Here is a 19921-nt window from a genome sequence, read left to right as displayed (position 1 = left end):
TTATTATTATTTTTCAAAAATAATAATAATATAATATAAACACAATTTTTTAAAATAATTCAAACAATTTTTAATTATGAAATATTGTGCAACAAACTAATTACCAAACATTTTTTGTTTGGGACCCACCCACACAGCCAAAAAAAAACTTTACTATGTTTGTTTCATATGAAATTGAAAATGCAAATGCAAAATAAAACTTGTTGCCAAAAAGATCCTTAGATTATGTTTTTTTTTTTTTTTTTTTTGTGAAAATATTGCGTTGTTTCATTGACTAGTTGTCTTGCTGCACAGTTAGATAATATATTTATTTTTGTCGTGCCCTAAAACGAATTCCTAGGTCCATTATAGAAAGAATTGTAAGGTATAGAGAGAGACCTAATGTTTTTAAATGATGGCATGCTGCTGACTAGGTTTGAGGTTTACAACTCTGAAAGGAGCGGGCCACCTTTTGGTGCAAGTGGCAAGCAACCTTTCTCATAAAACACAACCTTCACAATCAACAACCTTCACAATCAACGCAAAGCTCACCTTACCACTTCAACCTCTAAGAGTTACACCATTTAATCATTTATTTATTTTTTTTAATTTTTTTTTTTGGTTTTATTTGATAACATTTTCTTTGGTGATTGGCATCACCTTTTTGCGCTAGCAAGTTATGTTCTTAAATATTTCTTTGCAAGCCTTCTCATTTCTCCTTACTGCACGAAAATGGTAAATTTGATTCAACAATCCTCACAACATTCATTTATCCACCAATTTCATGGTATTTAAAACTTCCCACTATATGGGTGCATATCACTTAAACCAACCATTTTTTGTCCGGGTCATTACTTGGTGTAATAGCAAAACATAACCTCAGTTCTTTAATGGTTCTCTTCTGGGTGTAAACCACCACACATACACACCTAGCAGTGACCGCATAAACTAAATAAAACTTACCACCACAGAAGCTAATTTCGCAGTAGAAGAGTTTGGATTGGCAAATGTGAAGGAAGATAGATGAAGGATTGTCGTCAAAGGTATAATTAGATGGAAGTGGATCCTCTTAAGTTGATTCTCCCCTACGTTAACCATTCTATGTCAAAATCTTAGTCGATAACCTACACAAATACAACTTAAGAGGATCTGGGTCCGATAATTAAATTCTGACCTACTTTTGCAGCTCTAACCATTCAGATGAGCAGCACTGATAACATTCCATGTATGCTGTGTGAAAAGAGTATACATTCTTTAGATTTCAACAGTCCCTCCCTCCCTCATTTTTCCCCGGCAAACTAGGGAAAGAGGGGATTCACACACAGGCACACCTGCTCGGCTCGGGAAGTTGGGCGCTCTACCGATAATTAAATTCTGACCTACTTTTGCAGCTCTAACCATTCAGATGAGCAGCACTGAAAACATTCCATGTATGCTGTGTGAAAAGAGTATACATTCTTTAGATTTCAACAGTCCCTCCCTCCCTCATTTTTCCCCGGCAAACTAGGGAAAGAGGGGATTCACACACAGGCACACCTGCTCGGCTCGGGAAGTTGGGCGCTCTTCCAACTAAGATACAGGGTAATACCCCATTTCCCAGTCTTCAACAAAAGGGAAACAAATCACCTGTATATAAATCAATTCCATAGCATTCACTACCTTCCCACCATAGGTACAATTCCACCATCTTGTAGAATTTGCCAAGCCTCGAGATTAGATCATAATCAGACTATCATTTGCATGGGTATTAAAAGCATACATTTCCAGTCAATGAAATTCACCAAACATCTCATTAGAAGTTGCTGATAAAATAAAATACTTAACTGGAGTATTGCAAGCAGAATTACCTAAAATAAGAACGAATTTCCAAACAGATGATTCCTTCTTCACAATCTTCAATAATATCCGATTTACAAAAGCAGGATCCGTTTTTGAGCTCCTGAAAGAGAGACAGCTGCAACAAACAGTAATGTGACAATCCTGCTAAAATGTATCATCAATCATTTTTAACCATAGAAATTTCCATCTTACTGAATCTACATGGCTAATAAGGTCAAAAGGACAGATTCATTTTCAACAAGAAACGAGAATTACATCCCATACACTTTGCTGTATACATCGCCTGAATTCGGCATCTGTAACATTAAATCTCCATACCCCGGAAAGAACTTGTTGAATCCTAATCTCTCGTTTCTCTGAAGCTCTGCCATGCCAATTTCATTTCTACGTTGGAGCTCTTCCAAAGTGGGCTGAAAGCTATTTGACATTTGTACATTTCCAAATTTCTGCTGTGACATTGGGGTGAAGGCGGATGGATTATAAGCCAGGTGTTGGTCCGCAAACCTTGGAGAAATTCCGTAAGTATCACCCAAGGGAGAAAACCCATCCCCAAAGCGAGCAGGATGCCTCAGTTCCTGATGTGCAAATGGGGACTCTTGCATGAAAAACTGAGAAATTTTTGGGTCCTGATGTGCAGCAGCTGTAGATTGTTGCTGCTGCATCATAAGCCAAAGTTTTGCCTGCTCTTCGTATGCACTAGTTTGTGGATTACAAGCTAGCCTCATATCAAAGCCTGGATTAACATTCAAACCATTTGTAGGCTTGCCTCTACCAACAAGTAATATGGCAGGATCAGTGAAGTCAAAATCACCAACGTGGCCGATATTTCCTGTTGATAGTGCACAATGCTGATTGTTTTGCAGGGAGGGAGTTTTAGCAAAGTGATTCCCTGGATACAAAGAAGGCAGATAACAAAGCTTAGTAATTTCCTAACTCATCACGTGATTGTTGGGGGGAGAGAGATAGGGGCAAACCAGAGGGAGCACTGAGAACATGGTCAGCTCTGTCACTTGCAGAAAACCCAGGAGGTGGCTGTCTCGATGGCATTGAAAATCCCGGGGGAGTCAAACTTTGAGCCCTGGACACTGTTAAAAAGAATTGTTAGATGAAAAACTGACACGCTGAAATATGTAAAACAAAATCATGTTACAAAGAGCTTGACATTAAGCAGGTATGCAATCCAAATGGGCACCAAATAATTGAATGCTCAGGACAGAGGACACAGCCAGAAAACCATCATTGTGACATGATAGTATAAGCCATTTAGTTGGAGATATCTTTATTATCATTCATTTCTTTCTTTCTTTTTCGGGGGCAAGTATTTAGTTGATTCGTTGGAAATATCACATATTAAACTATTGCAAAAACTGCAAAGATAAATCTAACTATAAAACATAAATTCAAAATTAGTGAAGCCAGTACTGGCAACAAAAATCATCTTAATCAGAGCATATTGATGGTCGAATCTTCAGACAGTACAATACAATAAACACATTGAGAACTTCTGAAAAGATGCCAACTCTTATGTTCTATTAGATAATGAAAATCCGCTACATATTCAGCATGTTCTCTGCATTCCACTTCTGAGATGCGATGTAAGTTGATTCTAGAATCTCAAAGTTTTTGAAGGGGGGAAATTATAAAAAATAACAACTAAACTTGACAAGCTGTTATACAAGACATTACAACCCTCCCCGCTTCCACCCCCAAATATTAGGGGAAATACGTGTTCCAAAGCTATCATTGGCATGCCCAATAAAGTGTTCTAGCCATCTACCACAGCAAACTTTGCAATAGTCTAGCTAGAATTCAGTCTTACAAGCACTCTGTAGCAGAACGCCAACTTGGCAGCCATACAAGTAATTTTCAAATTCTACACTTGTAAAGCTGTATCTAATGATTAGATTGCAGAATTCTCTTATAAACTACAAAAAAATAAAAGAACGGAAAATGAAAAAAATTACCATCATATGTATGTATGTATATATAATAATTGTCCCATAAAGAAGAGATCAAATACAGTATCAACAAATTTTATAAAATTTTCATCCCTCAGCAGCTATAGAAGAAGCCACACTTGTAGTATCAAGAATTTTTAACCTTGAATGCATACTAATATTCATTGATAAACTTATTTATCCCTCAGCAGCTGTAGAAGAGGGGAGGGAGATTTTTTAACCTAAAACACATGCTCCCAGACCTTGTACATACAGATGTAAATTATAAGAGGGGCAAAATCAAGTACTAAAAATGAAAAGCATCAGTAATAGGCTAATAGCCCCTGTATTTCCCTGCATATATTGGAGGGAAGACCAACCAACAATATTTCAAACACATTCAGCAGAACAAACAATAAAATCACCATTCTTCAATACAGTAGTAGTTGGAGAAGGCCGATGTAGAACACATTAATATCTGAATCCCCATTAACAAGAAACATGCGTGGAAAAACATGCATGAACTACAATATCATCATAAACTACAAGAACCCCAGAATAGAAAACCAGCATCTGCATCTTATAACCCCCTTAAAGACTAGGCATTCCCCACCAACTAGACTCGACTTGGCACTTCCTTGTAGTACCATTGCAGTAAATTATATGCCAAGGAGAACATTTATAAAAAAAACAATGACATAAAACGGAAATATCTTACCGAAGATAAAAGTCACACAACTGAACGATGACATTAAACCATGACTGACATGGAGTGAAATATCATGGGGGAAATCACATACTACTAAGATAACCACCAACTAACATCTTATTCCTAGGATTTGCAGCAATCAATTGGGAAAAAAAAAAACAGCATAATAGTTTGTGTTGAAGAAAGAAAAGCAAACCGATACATAGCTAAATGTAAGCCAACAGTAGAAAAGGAACAGATTTTGAGTATAAACTAGAAGGATGCTAAAGATATGTAGAAGAATATGAGAAACATCAGAAGTTATATAGAAGAATGCTATAACCAAATGACATTACCATGATGCTGAGGCTTACAGAAGTAGCTTTCCTTGTTTTGCACAGAACCTTGAAAAGCAGAATAATTTTTTGACGTGTGGCCAATGCTACTGAGAGATGATGACTCCAAATCAGTTACTTGGTTCACAAAATCCTTTTGTTTTGCAAATGAGAACCCAGACTGGTCGCTATTATTTAAATTCCAGGAAGAACCATGATGCCTGTCAGTGTCCTCAAATAATTCAGCTAAACTGTGAGGCAAGGTCAAGGAATCATCACACGCATCAAAATCCATGGACAAAATATTTGAAATTATGCTGCTCTCCACTGCATTTAAAGCCAAATTATCATCGTTGGCCGAGTTATCATTATCAAGTCTTCTTAACTGCTCGATGATTTCTTCATTGGAGAACGAATTCGAACTTCTAAAAATCCTATCTGATTCAGCAGAATTTTGGAATTTCCTCTCATCATATCCATCGATTGGTATTGAATTTAGAGGTGTAACTTGTATAGAAGCTTCATCCACATGATTATTTACAGTGCAACCATCTACATCGAAATCACCTAAACTACAGGTCTCTTTATGCTGCCAAGCATGATTAATAGAATGATCTTTAACAGGATAAGATGAAGGAAATAGACAACCGGTTTGGCTTGAGCTATCAGAATCCTTCGATCTTTGATCATCAGAAGATACTAATTCTTCTCTTACATCACTACGCGAACAATGCGATATTGATCTTCCGGAATCAAACATAAAAAATGATTGTTCATTTGTAAAGCACGCATCACTGGGTCTTAAATCAGCTCTCCCTGATGCTGACAAATTTAAAGGTTCCCTAAATGGTTCCATTGAATATCCTTGAGCCTCTTTCTTCCCCGGCAGTCCAGTGGGAAGATGAGTGGAAGATGAAATTTTACATGGCATAGCATCAATTTTACTGGGCATAGCATCAGAGTGTTCAGCCACGAGATTACTGTCAGTATGAATGGTTACTGAAGACAACTCAGAGCATAAGTTCACGGTCTTTGTATCTTCAGCACCATCCCAATCTTTTTCTGGAACAGAAATACAAGGCCGTCCAACTATATCTACAAAACTAGTCATTTTGTTAGGCGGTTTACCGTTTCCATCTTTATCTTTATATGATGAAAGCGAACAGGCCAAGTGACCATTCGAAGTTACTGCAGTAAGGGCTGCATCCTGGACAATCAAAACGATGCATCAAATAAGGTGGTTGGAAAATCCACGCCAAATATCATGAACACAATTGATAAGTTTTGATAAGCAATGCGTCAATTTTTTTTACATAGTTCCTTTATATTCTAAAAACAATACTACTGTTTTAAACACCCAATAAAATAGTGCTTCATATTTTAAATGGCCAGAAAATATTTTTAAGCAATATAGCAAATGTGGAAACCAAAACTCGTACTTTTGAGCCACTTTTGACAACTTCTTTTCCAGTAGAAACACAATTGATACTGAAAGGCTCATCCACTGGTGGAGGCAACACATTTCCTGAACGCCGTTGCATATATTGTGTAGCACCAACAATTTGTTGAACTCTATTCCTTTAAAACCACAATTTAAGTTCAAGTTAATCACACAATGAGCTAGCACCAAAGAACATTCTTGCAAAACATGCAACTGAAGCAAGAAATGAATGCACTAAAGCAAAAACGAATTTGAAGCTGGAAGTGGAAAAATAAATTCCCAAGAGTAGCTGAACCACTGAAAGGAAACTTATAGAAACATAAAATATGAAAAGAACTTAGCCTCAGATAGAAAAGTTCAATATGACTAATGCCTTGATAAGCTTTTCAAGACTCAATTTTGTCGCAAACGTTATAAAAGGAACTCTCATAATTTATGTCAACTTGATGAAAGAAAACTCAATACCATTAATTTCAAAGCAAACTAGCAAAAGAGAATATACGGAACACCTATGTGCCCACAAACTACTAAAAGTATCCCAAAATTAACTGTTAAAAATTCATTTGCAGGAGAAAAAATACTAGGTGGAAAAGCACGCTTAAGGAAATGCTGTTGACTTCTTGCCAAGAGTTGAACAATTCATTTTGAGGATTTTTTTTTATCTATACAAGTAATTCATTTTGAGGAATTATCAACTGCCATGTCTTACCTTGAATTATTATTCATAACCGGTGAGTCCTTTACAAAATGTCATCTCTCTGATTGACACAGCTGTTCCTTGTCCATTTTCAGAACCAGACTGAATAGGACATTCAGGAATATGATTTCTCAAATTTAGTGGGTGGCGGGTCAATGAAAACCTTCAACAAGACTGTTGTCAAGAGAATCAGAAGTACCCAGTGTGGAGTCCCTTTGTAAATGTATTACTTATTCATCATCATCATCCTTACCTTTTTCCCAAATAGTAAATGTATTACTTATTTGAGAATTATTATAGATTTTTGAAAGGTCGATTTAACGCATATGCCCAAAAGTTCACACATGAAGTGATAAAGGTTGCAGACAAGTGCTTCGGTGCAGGGAATGCATATGTGTCAGCAGATATCAAATCATAGATTTCTAAGAAATAAAGTTCGCTGGAGAAGGAACTGAGATAAACTAAATCTACAAGTCCACATCATTCTACTGCTAGAGAGCTAAATGCATCATGAATCCAAACTAAAATTTTGGTGATATACTAATATGTATCCATTAACCCAACTCGTTATCTCATATGGCATAAGCACTTCCATTAGATTTCAACCTATGTTAATCCTGACATTGTCTCCGTGCAATGAAAAGAATGTAAATATAAGAATGAAGAAGGAATGAAATGTGTGCATGTGATACCTTGTATGCACTGCAGCTACATCATCTTTACTGAAGCTATCTTCTTCAGCACCAATGTTATGCAAATATAAACAAGTAGGATTTGTACAAGGCTGGAGATAACGAAGACAACATTCCCATTAGAATTCACTTTTCTTCTTTAGGGTCATTAAAAATCCTCTAACACACAGAAATTCTGACATAATCAATAAACTCAAAGTAACTTAAATACATACCATGTTTCTCAACCATGCATGGCAATACTTTGCAGTCCCAAATGATGCTCTGCAAAAGAAAATTGCAAATGGTCACCAAGATAACTGATGGATTGCACGTTCAAGTAATTAAAGGTAGGGAAAGAGAATATGTCCTTACCTTAAATACCTACCTTCCAGGACAAAACCATGCACTGACTGAATACATCGAATGGCCTCCTCCTCTTTTGAGTAAGTAATATATCTGAGGAAACAAAGGGATCACAACAATTATTAACAAACAATAATATTATACAACCAAAGGGCAGCCAAATAAGGATTCTATGTACATAAGAACAGTCGCATGACTGTAACAACTACAGTCTGAACTGTAGACTCCCATAAATCTCCATTCTTTGCAGGGTGTTTTGGTCCAACACCAAAAGGTCCAGAGTAAACCCTACACGATATCCAGCAGTACTAAAAGGATATCTGGCAGTTTCTAGCGAAACATAGTTTTTGCCTTCTTTTTCAAGGCAATATTTATCAGTCAATCAGCAGGGTACGTTACAAATTATGTTGTGATGTACTAATTATGACATAAGTACATAACACACTTTTAACTTGACGATAATTCGAGGCTGTAAATAGTAATAATGGAATTCCAACTAATACAAACCATCATTATAAAGATCAATTCAAAAATAACTAAAAACATCATCCACAAATTTAGTACTTGATTGCTACCAATCAAATATTTAAAGAAGTGGACGGAGTCACTAACATCACCTATCAGAAAGAGATTGGAAATTCCTTTTTCCTTCTTTGGTTAAAAGCCAGGCCCCCAAAACCCAACCCGTAAACCTTGTCAACCTTGATGAGAGACACTGAGGCAGGTTAATAAGCACCTTCCATCCGGATTGGGCATTACCCTTCCTCTATTTTTTTCTGCAAACCCCCTATATACCATATTTTTTTAGACTTGTAACAGCAACAATTGGTTAAACTGTGTGGGCCACACCAGTAGCTCAGAATCCAGCCACTTCAAACAGGTTAACTATAGAATTTGCCAGCCGGATGTGGCACTTTCCATCCAGATTGAACCCCACTACCTTTTCAGTGCAGATAGGCATCTGTGTGACTATGTCCAAGTCTTACAACATCCTATCATATAAAAAATAAATAAAAACTGTCGAAGCCACAAAGGACAGCTAAATTTTTTTTATTTTTTTGCACAATACAAAGGACAGCTAAAAATCCAACTGCTTTAAACAGGTTGCACTGGTTTGATCTAAATGGCTTAATTAAAGAACCAAATAGTTAAAGAACCAAGTGAATAGTCGGCATGTCAGGTCCAATAATATAATATCAGAAGCAAACAATATTGTACTGAAAGAAAATATAAACAAGATGAACTGTTAAGAACCGTGAAACATAAAGAAATGACCATCGTTAAAACAATTATGGAAAATAAGTTTTCTTATATTTTAAAGTATTTTATTCCAGTACAACCTGGTAGTTTCTCCTGTTAAACAACCAAAGATGTAAAGAATGAAAAAAGAACATCTAAGGAGGAGTTCATCAACCATTTGGCAACACTGACAAATTGTAACACGCATTTTCTATAATAAAGTATGCAAACAAATGCTTAGTTGATTTGTGATTAATGTCTCAAATTTAAAAAAAGATAGTGGTAGTAGATGTGCATTCTTAAGGATGATTATTTCTCGTATCTACTATCATGAAAGAACATGAAGTATCGGGGATGGAAGAAAGTTTTACATGCAAATGGAGGGAAACGTCAAGCACTTCTTAAAAGCAAGCAGGGTAGTAGCACGCATTCAAGGCCAGGTGCCAAAAATGGGGAAGAATTTAACCTCAAAGGTTGAAGGCTAAGAGTTGGAGCACAAAGAATTAGGACTTCAGAGTACAACATTAGATTAAATGTAATATCACATATAAACAGCTACTACTCAAGTTAAAAGCAAATAAACTTACGCACTACAAGTGTCGTTAATAAATTGCTGAATAGCCCCACTTGCCGTTCGAGATAGGGAAACTTTGGACACCCTTCCGTACTGACCAAAATATTCCTTTCGCTGCAAGAGCTGCTCAAAACCATAAAAACATGGTCAGAGACCGAGGGAAATAACTCAATACAAAGTTGAAGTTTTTTTTTCTTTTTTGTCAGAACAACAGAGGTAGAGGAGCTCCGCACATCTTCATCAGCTAGAATAAGAGGAAGCCCAATGACATATGTCATTTTCCGCTGAATTACTCTAACATTGGTAAGGTCCGTTCGCCCTTCATTTGTTTTTGGCTTTGCCTTCTGTGGTTTATGTTTTCGATTCGTATTGACGGTCACCAACCTAGCCAAAAGGAGCATTCAAAGTAAAACTTTATGTCTATATAATCCAGGCAGACAAATAACTTGGTCACAAAAGAATAGCAACCTTCCGCAATTTGCTTCCATCCCTACAATTTTTTCCTTGTCATAGGATGTCCGACATGCAGGACATCGTGCCTCTGTCTTGTCTTTCTCTGCCATGTCCATTATGTGATGCCAACACCAAACACACACCTATCATTATATGGGGAACAGTATAGATAAATTAATCATTGCCACCATACAACAATTTATATCTTTCAATGCTGCACAAAACAATGTTGTCACTAAAGATAAATATGTATTGAAAATTTAAATGGTTAGTCTATCAAGACCAGATCAATGTTCACTGAAGAAGACTCTTTGCTTTAGTTTCATGTAACCACATGGAGCTTGAAGACATAACAGTAACACATTACATCAATATGAACTCCCGCTTCCTCCATTCCTTTTAGTTGGTTAAAATGAAGTCATGAATTAGAAATGTTGAGCAACTTACCTAGCCTAGCTCCTGAAATCATTGTTTTCATTCATCATAGTCAACTGGATACTACAAGAACTATCTGGATGGAAATAAGCCAAAGCAAATCTATGTCACGTTTGATCCAGGCTGAATCAGAGCCCAAGTAAAATATGATATGGAGCTAACTAGAGTAGTCTCATACATCTAAGACAAAAGGAAAAAGAAAAACTTAGCAGCCCAACGTTTTACCATTGCACCAAGCAATGCCCTTTTAACAAGTGTGGCATACTTTGCTCCTATTCACTTCCTCCAAAGACTTTCCACATCCTCCTGATTAGTAGGCCAACAAAAAGAGGCTATTTCATAAATTTGACATTTTCAACCAAAACACAACTCTGAGTCTACAAGCAACGGCCTATGGCTATCGACAATCTCCAGCTCTATAACATTTGACCCAAACAAATTGAAGACCCTTGAACTATGAACTATTACCTAAATTATACTATTGACACTCATGAAAGAAAACATAAATTTTGGGGGGGGGGGGGGGGGGGGGGGAATTACAAAGATGTTAATTAACTTATTACTTACTATTTAAAGAGAATTACAGGGAAATAATGAATTAAGCAAACATAATAAATAGAGAAAAAAAAAATTAATCATATAATAACTATTAATGTACTCAAATAAACATTTCACGTGACAAAGTGAATCACTCATACTAGGAACTCCATGCTAATCAAATCAATTTTTTTACCTTTGGTATAGCATCTTATAATGAGAAGATAGACACCAAATGATCAACCCACAGAAACAATCATCACTATATGCGCTTTGTTCAAATCCCACTCCTTGGACACACAAGCAGCATCAATGTGATTATAAACGTTGATGAAAATACAAATTTGCAGAATGGTTATCGCCTAATTTTCCAAAGCTATTATTAATGAAAATACAAACTTCAAAATGATTTATGATTTTTAATATCAACAATGCGTTGCTACGTCCTACGGTATGATTACATAGTTATACCTTCACACACACAACAAACCAAGTGAAACATCTTTTGTCAGAAGCTTACAGTTGTTAATTAGATATAAGAAAAACAGATGAAATGATCAGTTACAGAATGCTCTAAATGTATTAGGGTTTTAAAAAATTAATACAAAGTAGACAACTTTTTTCTGGGTTCAAGCCACTCAGAAGTAGAACATGATTATAGCTTCCGTATCTTTTTGAACCACATATAAAGTTGACAACTTTTCCTGGGTTCAGGCTACTCAAAAATGAAAAACAATTCCAGCTTCTAATTCAGAAACTTTTTTTTTTTTTTTGATAAGTAAGAAAATTTTATAAAAGCACTCAAAAGGGGAGCGAAGCCTTGAAGATATACACAAGGCCACCAAGGACCTTTAAGCCTTCAAAGAGCCCAAAAAATCGACAATTTCCTCTAAAGATCTATGATCTCTCCCAGAAACCCAACAAAAAGGGTGGAAATAATAGAGAATTTAAGAGTAGAAATCGACAACTCTTTCCCATCAAAATATCTTCTATTCCTCTCAAGCCAAATACACCACCACACACAAAGAGGCGTAGCCCTCCAAGCATCCAGAATGTGAGGCCCCACACGGCAACCTCTCCAAGCCTCAATCAACCCTCTAACGGATCCAGGCATAACCCAAAGAATCCCAAACAAGCCAAACATCAAATTCCAGCAGTCTCTAACCATGGTGCAATGGAGGAGAAGGTGATCCACAGTTTCCTCATCCCGAAGACACAAATAGCAACGATTGACCACCACCTGATTTCGCCTTCTCAAATTATCTTGGGTTAAGATCCTTCCCAAAACAGCAGACCAAGCAAAAAAAACCCACCTTGAGAGGAGCCTTAGAGCGCCAAACAGCCTTCCAAGGGAAGCGAGCTCTAGTAACATCCGTGAGGCATCTGAAAAAGGATTTAACCTCAAAGCGCCCATGAGAGGTTGAAACCCAGGACCAACAATCAGAAACCCCATCCACAATCCTCTAGCGATACAACAACTCCAAAAAACGAATGGCCTCCTCAATCTCCCAATCCCGAAACAACCGCCTGAATCGAACATCCCAAACAAGAGTCCCACCATGAAGATGATAACAGTTAACCACCATGGCCTGCCTATCCGTAGCAATCCTAAAAAGATGAGGAAAAGAGATGGCGAGAGGAGAATCCCCACACCACACATCCTCCCAAAAACTGATCCTCCTACCATCCCTAATGCGAAAACGAACGTGTTTGGAAAACTCATCCCATCCCTTCCGAATGACTTTCCAAACCCCCACACCCCAAGGGCCACGCACCTCCAAAGAACACCACCCTCCTCTAGACTCCCCAAAACGACAAGCAACGACCCTCCTCCAAAGCCAATGCCTCTCCACCCCAAATCTCCAAAACCATTTACCAAGAAGAGCCTTATTGAAAGGCACCAATCTTCTAAGACCCAAACCACCAAAACGAATTGGCCTAAATACCCATTCAAATCAATTTTCTCCAAGTGGGACAAAGGTGCAACCCCTAAACATGATGTTCATTTAAGCACATAAAAGTTTATAAGACAAAGTTTAAGAGAGAGAAGATATGCATCCAGCAACACCAAAGGAAAATTGCATTTGCATATGCCATGAATGACCACTTCTAACTAACTTTCATCGCGATACCACAACTAAACAGCAAAAATTCACCAATTGTTGAAAAGTGGTGAGCAAAATTACTTTGAAAGTAAAAGATAATTCTGGGCTAATGAAACTACAAAATGCAGGATCCTTTTCTTAATCAAAGATGTACCTCTTCAGGCAATATTAAAGGTAATTGTGATGCAGTACATGTTAAGACCAATATAACCTCCAGTCAAAACGAACATTCAGTTGCATTTTCTATGAAGAAGTTAGGCATGCTGTAAACATTATGATGTGAATACTGATGCTATTTAACCCATTTGAAACTAGGACGTTATATGCATCTCGTGAGTTCACTCTTAAATCAAGCAATGAAGCATTTTAATTAATGAACCAAGAAGACATGCTAGTTAATTTGGGTACTCAAACCTACTCGCTCAATTTCAGGCAGCCAGAATGAGGCTGTTGATGCACATAGTTGGAAAACAGTTAGGTTAAGTACTCTAGAAATCAAGAACTCATCATTGAAGAAACAAAATAATTTTAATAAAGACAGCCACTTTGCTAAAGAGTGACTAAAACAAGTACTTATCAAAAAAGAGGGTATTAAATTGCACCATTGACTCTTGTTCCAGGATAACTTTTTATTCATATTCCAACTAGTTCGTGGCAATATAAGATCAAACAACAGCTGCATCGTGAAGGCCAAGTGAAAAAATTGACCAAGACGCACTCAAAGGAAAAATATTGTTGCAATGATCCACACGAAAATGGGGAACAAATTAGTTGGAATAACCAGAATCAAAACCCTGAAAAAAATGAAACCTACTTTAAATAATATTGAAATGCTCCATATCCAAATTTCTACAGAGACTAGAATGTCAAACCTGGTAACCACATTGACAAGGCTTCAATTGCTGATCCGTCCAGTCCATCTCTTCTGCGCAGAGAGGGCATCTCTTTTCTTCTTCGTTGCTCATGATTGCACTAATGAATTCAACAACAAAAAAGATAAATTTAACTAAATATTAATCATTATATATACAAATATATACATGAAAAGAGAGAAAGAAGGGTTTCATAAACCCTAATGTAGGAAACAGATGCCATCCAAAACAGCCTTCTATATGCCGATCAGAATCACGAAAACATAATGCATTTGGCAGATAAATCAAGAGATAAGAAACACAAAACAAGAACGCCGTATCAAATGAATCAAGAATAGAGTAATCAAAAAACATGTATTCCATATATGTATATATATATATACATACATAAATCTAGGGAGAGCAAGAGAGAGGCTCACATTGAAGATGCTATGAATATAGCGGAAAGAAGATGGCTAGGGTTTTGTGAATCTGAGCTTAACAACTCACAGTGGCTGATCGAAAAGCAGAGACAAATGTAGAAAGAGAGAGAGAGAGGGATAGAGCGAGAGAGAAACCAACTGCAGTAGAGAGGTACGGCAAAGGTATTGAAAGCCACAGGATTGAGACGGCTATTCTGGATGCCTTTCATTGATAGCTGTCTTCTTTTTCCTTGTTTTTTCTTTAGTAATTTACCAAAAACTCCCCTCAAATTTAGCGTAATTAAATAATTGTTTTTTCTATTAATTCCAAAATATATACCGAGGGCAAAAATTATAGGTGCTTCTAGAATATATGTTATAGACTTTCAGTGCAAAACCCTTTGCGATTGTTTTTCAATTAAAAAAAAAAAAATTTTATTTAGGCGTGTTTGGTAATAGTTTAATTTGGAACTTTAAAAATTGTATTCCAAATAGAGATTCTATATTTTAGATTTTTTTTTTTATACAATTTTGTCCTTTTTATTTTTTATAAAGATAAGTATAGCCTAAGTTACTATTATCAAATATAGTGACATTATATTAAAAGATATTATTGTAAAATTAGCAATACATAACTTTTAAAAAAAATTATTATTAAACAAATTAAAATTTTATTTAATTATAAAAAATATTTATTATATTATGTCACCAAACACTTAACATATTTTTCACCAACAATAATTTTTTTAAAGCTATAGTGACAAAAGCGTTTTTTTCATTTCAACAACAAAGCCAACACAGGAGCCTTCTTTTGAATTTTTTTTTTTAAATAGAGCGTTTAAATGTATTTAATAACTACTAAAAGTACTTTTAATGAATGTCAAATTTTGCTCTATAAAACTTTTGTATGAATCTAAAATGTGTTATGGGTAGAGATTGTATATATTTGGTAACTGTTTTTTATACAATTTTGTCCTTTTTTTTATAAAGACAAAATCACTCTTCCTTTTACAAGTTGTTATTATTAAATATGGTAACATTCTATAGTTTTTAATTTGTTTGTTACAAAATAAATTAAAATATACTTTAATTGTAAAAAATACTTTATAAAATATGTTACCAGACACCTCACATGCATTTTTTTTATTTTTTTTTTTAGCGACGGCAGACAAAGAAATGCACTTTATTCATTATATCAACAATGTGAAATCTAAGGGTGCACACGATTCGGTTTGAGCATATATAATGGTTACAAAAAATGTAGAATCAAACTAAGCCATTTGACCAAAAGAACTGAACCAAACTAAACCAAACCGTGAAACACCGATTCAGTTCGATTTGATTCCACAGTTCATCTTTTTATTATTATTATTATTATTATTTTTAATGTTATAGAAATATTTATATTTCAAAATCCAAATGCACAACAATAAACAAGATAACCAACATATTCATAATTGCTAATACGTTCACTTATAAAATATAAGTTAATACATTCAAAACTGTTAATATATTCCGAACTTCTAATTTATTTTTTTCTGTCACTTCTAGAACCGAAATGAATTAGTGAACACCTTCAAGACTGCTAATACCATAATACATTTAGAATTACTAATTCAACAACATACTACAATTCAGGAAATCAACAATATTCCGCCACTATAGAATTATATTATATTATATGTATAATTTAATATACATACATATATATATATGTATATAATTTAACAGTTCGGTTTGGTTCGGTTCAAACTTAAAGGACGTCAAATCGTAACCAAATTGTATTTTGACGATTTCACAAATTTGAAACAGTGATTGAACCAACCATTGGTAAACCAAACCAAATTGTCCAATTCGGTTAGGTCCGATTTAGATTTTCAATTTTACCGAATTTTTGTGTAGCCGTAGTCAAATAGTCTATAATTAAGAAATGTGAATTCAAAAGGTTGAATAAGATATTATAAAGAAACTTTAACATAAATTATAAATTTTAATTGATCACATGAGGCATATGAGGCGAGTATAAATGTAATTTTATATTTTGCCCTTGACAGATAATATATTATTCTTGTATCTCATCGACCTCCCTTCTACTTTTGCAAATTTATATATACTTTATTTATGTATTTAGAAATTATATTGTACAACTACCACGGTAAAGCAAGTTATAATTTTACTAATTTTCCTCGCATTTAAAATAGTAGTTGTTGTATTTCATGCATTTGAAGGATAAAAATGGTATTCTCAGTTTTTGTTTCATTGGCATAAACCCAACTTTATTATTGGCCTGACTTCGCCGTTAAGGGAATGGGAAAAGTGTTACCAATCATTAAGTTTTAATACATAGGATAGGTTTTGTAATTTTGCTAAAGTAAATGTAAGATATTGTTATTTTGTGTTTTACTTAATAAGTCAAGTTAATGTTAAAAGTTTTTTTACACGCATGATTCCATGGTTAACAAGTAAATTCAAAATATTTAATAAAATTTAAATGATATGTGTTTGTCGGTGAGTTTACTAACTTCAAAATATTTGGTGATTTTATAAACCATGATGGTGTATGTGGAGAAAAAATTGGTTGCTTTCGTTGCACTTTGCTACTACACGTGTCTAGTAGGAGGGTTTGAATGTGCCCATTGCAAGCGCGGCGCCAAATTTTTATTGTGTATGGGAATATATATAGATTAGTAACTAACAAGTTGCCATTGCCACCAAATTTTCAGGACATATATATTGACAATGAACCATCTTTGAGTGCCTAAAAAGAAAGGTCTATTGTAATTAGTTGTGATATCTGTCATTTTGTTTCTATTTACTATTTCCATGAGATTGATGTGAGGCTCGAATTAAAATCTTAAATTGCCAAGTCATGGTCAATGTGGTAATTACATTTTAAAGGTACTAAGCGCAACAAGTGAAATGGATGAAAAAATTACTGTTTTGATTGTTGTGGTGATTTTAAGAACGAAAAATGAAATAAAAATATGCATGTGCATAGCATGTTTGTTATGAAAATCAAATCTGAAAATCATGTGAAATGTTGAGACAATGTATTTGTAACTTAATTCATTATTTAATCATGCTGCTTATCAAGAGAAAATGAAAATGAAGTGTGTTTTTCATTATTTAATTTTTATGATATCATACTGAATAAATATTTTCTTTTTTTCTGAAAATGAAAATAAATGGATATGACATATAAATTATAAAAATAATCACTTAAGTGCATTAATATAAAATACATCGGTAACAAAACACTATAAGTTCAAATGAATAGTACAATCTGAAGACAAAATGAGTAACAACACACTGAATTCGAATGCGTGATACAAACGGTTCGATAGAAAATGTAAGAAAATCTGCTTATAAGTGATGAAATTTAATTGAAAAATACCATAAGTCACTAGCAAAAAGTAAGTATGGACTATCAAGAAAATAAATAAAGGAATTACAATATAGTTCCGGAATTAAGTGATCTCGGTCAATCACTAATTGACATATAAATAAATATGTCAATTTTATTTAAATTGTTTACTTACACTTCAATTAGTAATTGGCCGAGATCAATGGTGCGAGTATGGATGACAACGGATGGTTTGGGGCGGGAAATGTCATTCGATCCCATCCCCATTTAGAATAGCCACCCACATCTTCACCTCAAAATCGTTTATTAAACGGGGCAGGGGCGGGGCGAAAATCGGTTTTGTAAAATATTTTCGTAATTTTAATACGAATCTAACAAAATTAAATAACTAAATAAAATAAGGGTGTTATTTGTTCAAAACGTAAACTTTAGAGGTGTTTTAGATACTTAGCCCTATTTTTTTTTATAGCTTCTACATTAATAAAATAAAATAAAATAAAATAATAATAAATGCTCCTGGTTTATTTTCTAAGGCCTTTCATATTTTTTTTTTATTTTTAATTACATGATTATAGAGAGTGACTAAAAAGGTAAAACAACATATAAAATAGTTGAGAAGATTGATATGAATGCCCACTAGTTTGTATCTAACTACAACTTTATTATTTTTCTTTTTTCTTTTCCTTTTTCTTTTTTTTCTTTCTTTTTAATGTTGGGGCCCATGTCAAACGCGTGATTCCTCGTCTCTCTTTAGACGTTATACCAATCATATTTTTCAGTAAACTCGCTTTAGACTTTAAACTATGGCCAAATGAATGTGTGCTAAGGACAAAAGTTACGATAGGGCAGTCTTGAGTTGACCCCAGTCATCCCATTACCACGTATATATTTTTTTCATAGCACAGTAGACTAGTAGAATGAAGTGCCATAAAATATGATATATATACACGATTTCTGACTTGTACTATGAAGTGCATAAAATATGAATATTTTTTATTTTTTTATATGCATGTGACTTTATGTTATATTACGTGGGAGACAATTTATTTTGTTTGATGTTATGAAAACTTTGTTTTGCTATACCTTTACTATGTTTAATTTACAATGTTTAATGTAACTCTTTTATTGTATTTAAGTTTAGTCAAATTTTAATTAAACTTTTTTTTTTTGTTTAAAAGGTAAGCTTGTGTATAAATTAGGAAAAATGTACATGGAGCCCCGTAAAAGGGAAACAAAATACATCCATATAAACAAAAGTCCTTATCTTAAGGACAATATAACTCAAAATGACACAACAATGTCTTCAACACCAGCTTGCACAGTAGCGCTAACCAAAACTTCAAAATCTAAACTCCAAAGTCCTCTTTCTGCATAACTCCAAAAGGACACTTTAATGACTTCATAGAGATCTTTGGACGCCAGCTTACTCCCAAGCACCAAACAGAACCTCCATTTTGGAGTTATGCAAAAAAAGGATTGTAATTAAACTTGATATATTGTATTTGTACAACTTTTATTAAGTTAAGAATACTAGCTAAAATGAATTTACCCCTAGTACTTATTTACATTAATAGTTAATATCATAAATTAAAGAAGTAAAAGTGTGAGGTCTAATAATATTTTTATTTATTTTCTTAGTTTAGAAAACTATTTTTTAAAACTTATACAACCAAGTAGTTTTATGAGTTTTTGTTTTCTGGATACTGTTTTGTAAATTCTCTTAACCAAGCAGGTTTGAGATCTGAAAAAACTGAGAACTGTTCTTGAGAACTATTCTCTGAAATGCAATCCAAGCAAAACCTAGTTTTTATTTTTTATTTTTTATTTTTTTATCTACAAATAATATAGTAAAAACAAGATGTAGTAGCCATTAAGATTTCAAGTTTCCCAAATGTAAAATACCTTACTAAAAGAATTTGTGAATCTTTCTCTTCACAGCTTTAAACAAGATTTAGATTGGAAATATATAACAGTGGGGTAGAAGAAAA

At 34.4% G+C, this 19921-nt stretch overlaps 1 protein-coding gene across 1 annotated transcript; it reads right to left on the bottom strand.

Annotated features, from left to right (window-relative positions):
• Window positions 1-1842: 1842 nt before the first annotated feature.
• LOC132311967 (uncharacterized) lies at window positions 1843-14773 on the bottom strand. Its single transcript, XM_059810152.1, has 12 exons — window positions 14588-14773; window positions 14169-14268; window positions 10235-10362; window positions 10000-10150; window positions 9780-9889; window positions 7963-8046; window positions 7824-7872; window positions 7609-7700; window positions 6218-6356; window positions 4800-5985; window positions 2793-2903; window positions 1843-2707 (listed from the first exon to the last, which is right to left on the bottom strand). The coding sequence occupies exons 2-12, from the start codon at window positions 14259-14261 to the stop codon at window positions 2070-2072; spliced, it is 2781 nt and encodes a 926-aa protein (XP_059666135.1). The 5' UTR covers window positions 14262-14268; window positions 14588-14773; the 3' UTR covers window positions 1843-2069.
• Between the last annotated feature and the right edge of the window lie 5148 nt (window positions 14774-19921).

The sequence above is a fragment of the Cornus florida genome, unplaced genomic scaffold, assembly GCF_030987335.1.
Source record: "Cornus florida cultivar Cherokee Brave unplaced genomic scaffold, ASM3098733v1 CherokeeBrave_3.0.0_Hap2_Chr06, whole genome shotgun sequence".
NCBI classification, from domain to species: domain Eukaryota; kingdom Viridiplantae; phylum Streptophyta; class Magnoliopsida; order Cornales; family Cornaceae; genus Cornus; species Cornus florida.
This window is presented reverse-complemented; position numbering and strand designations above follow the sequence as displayed.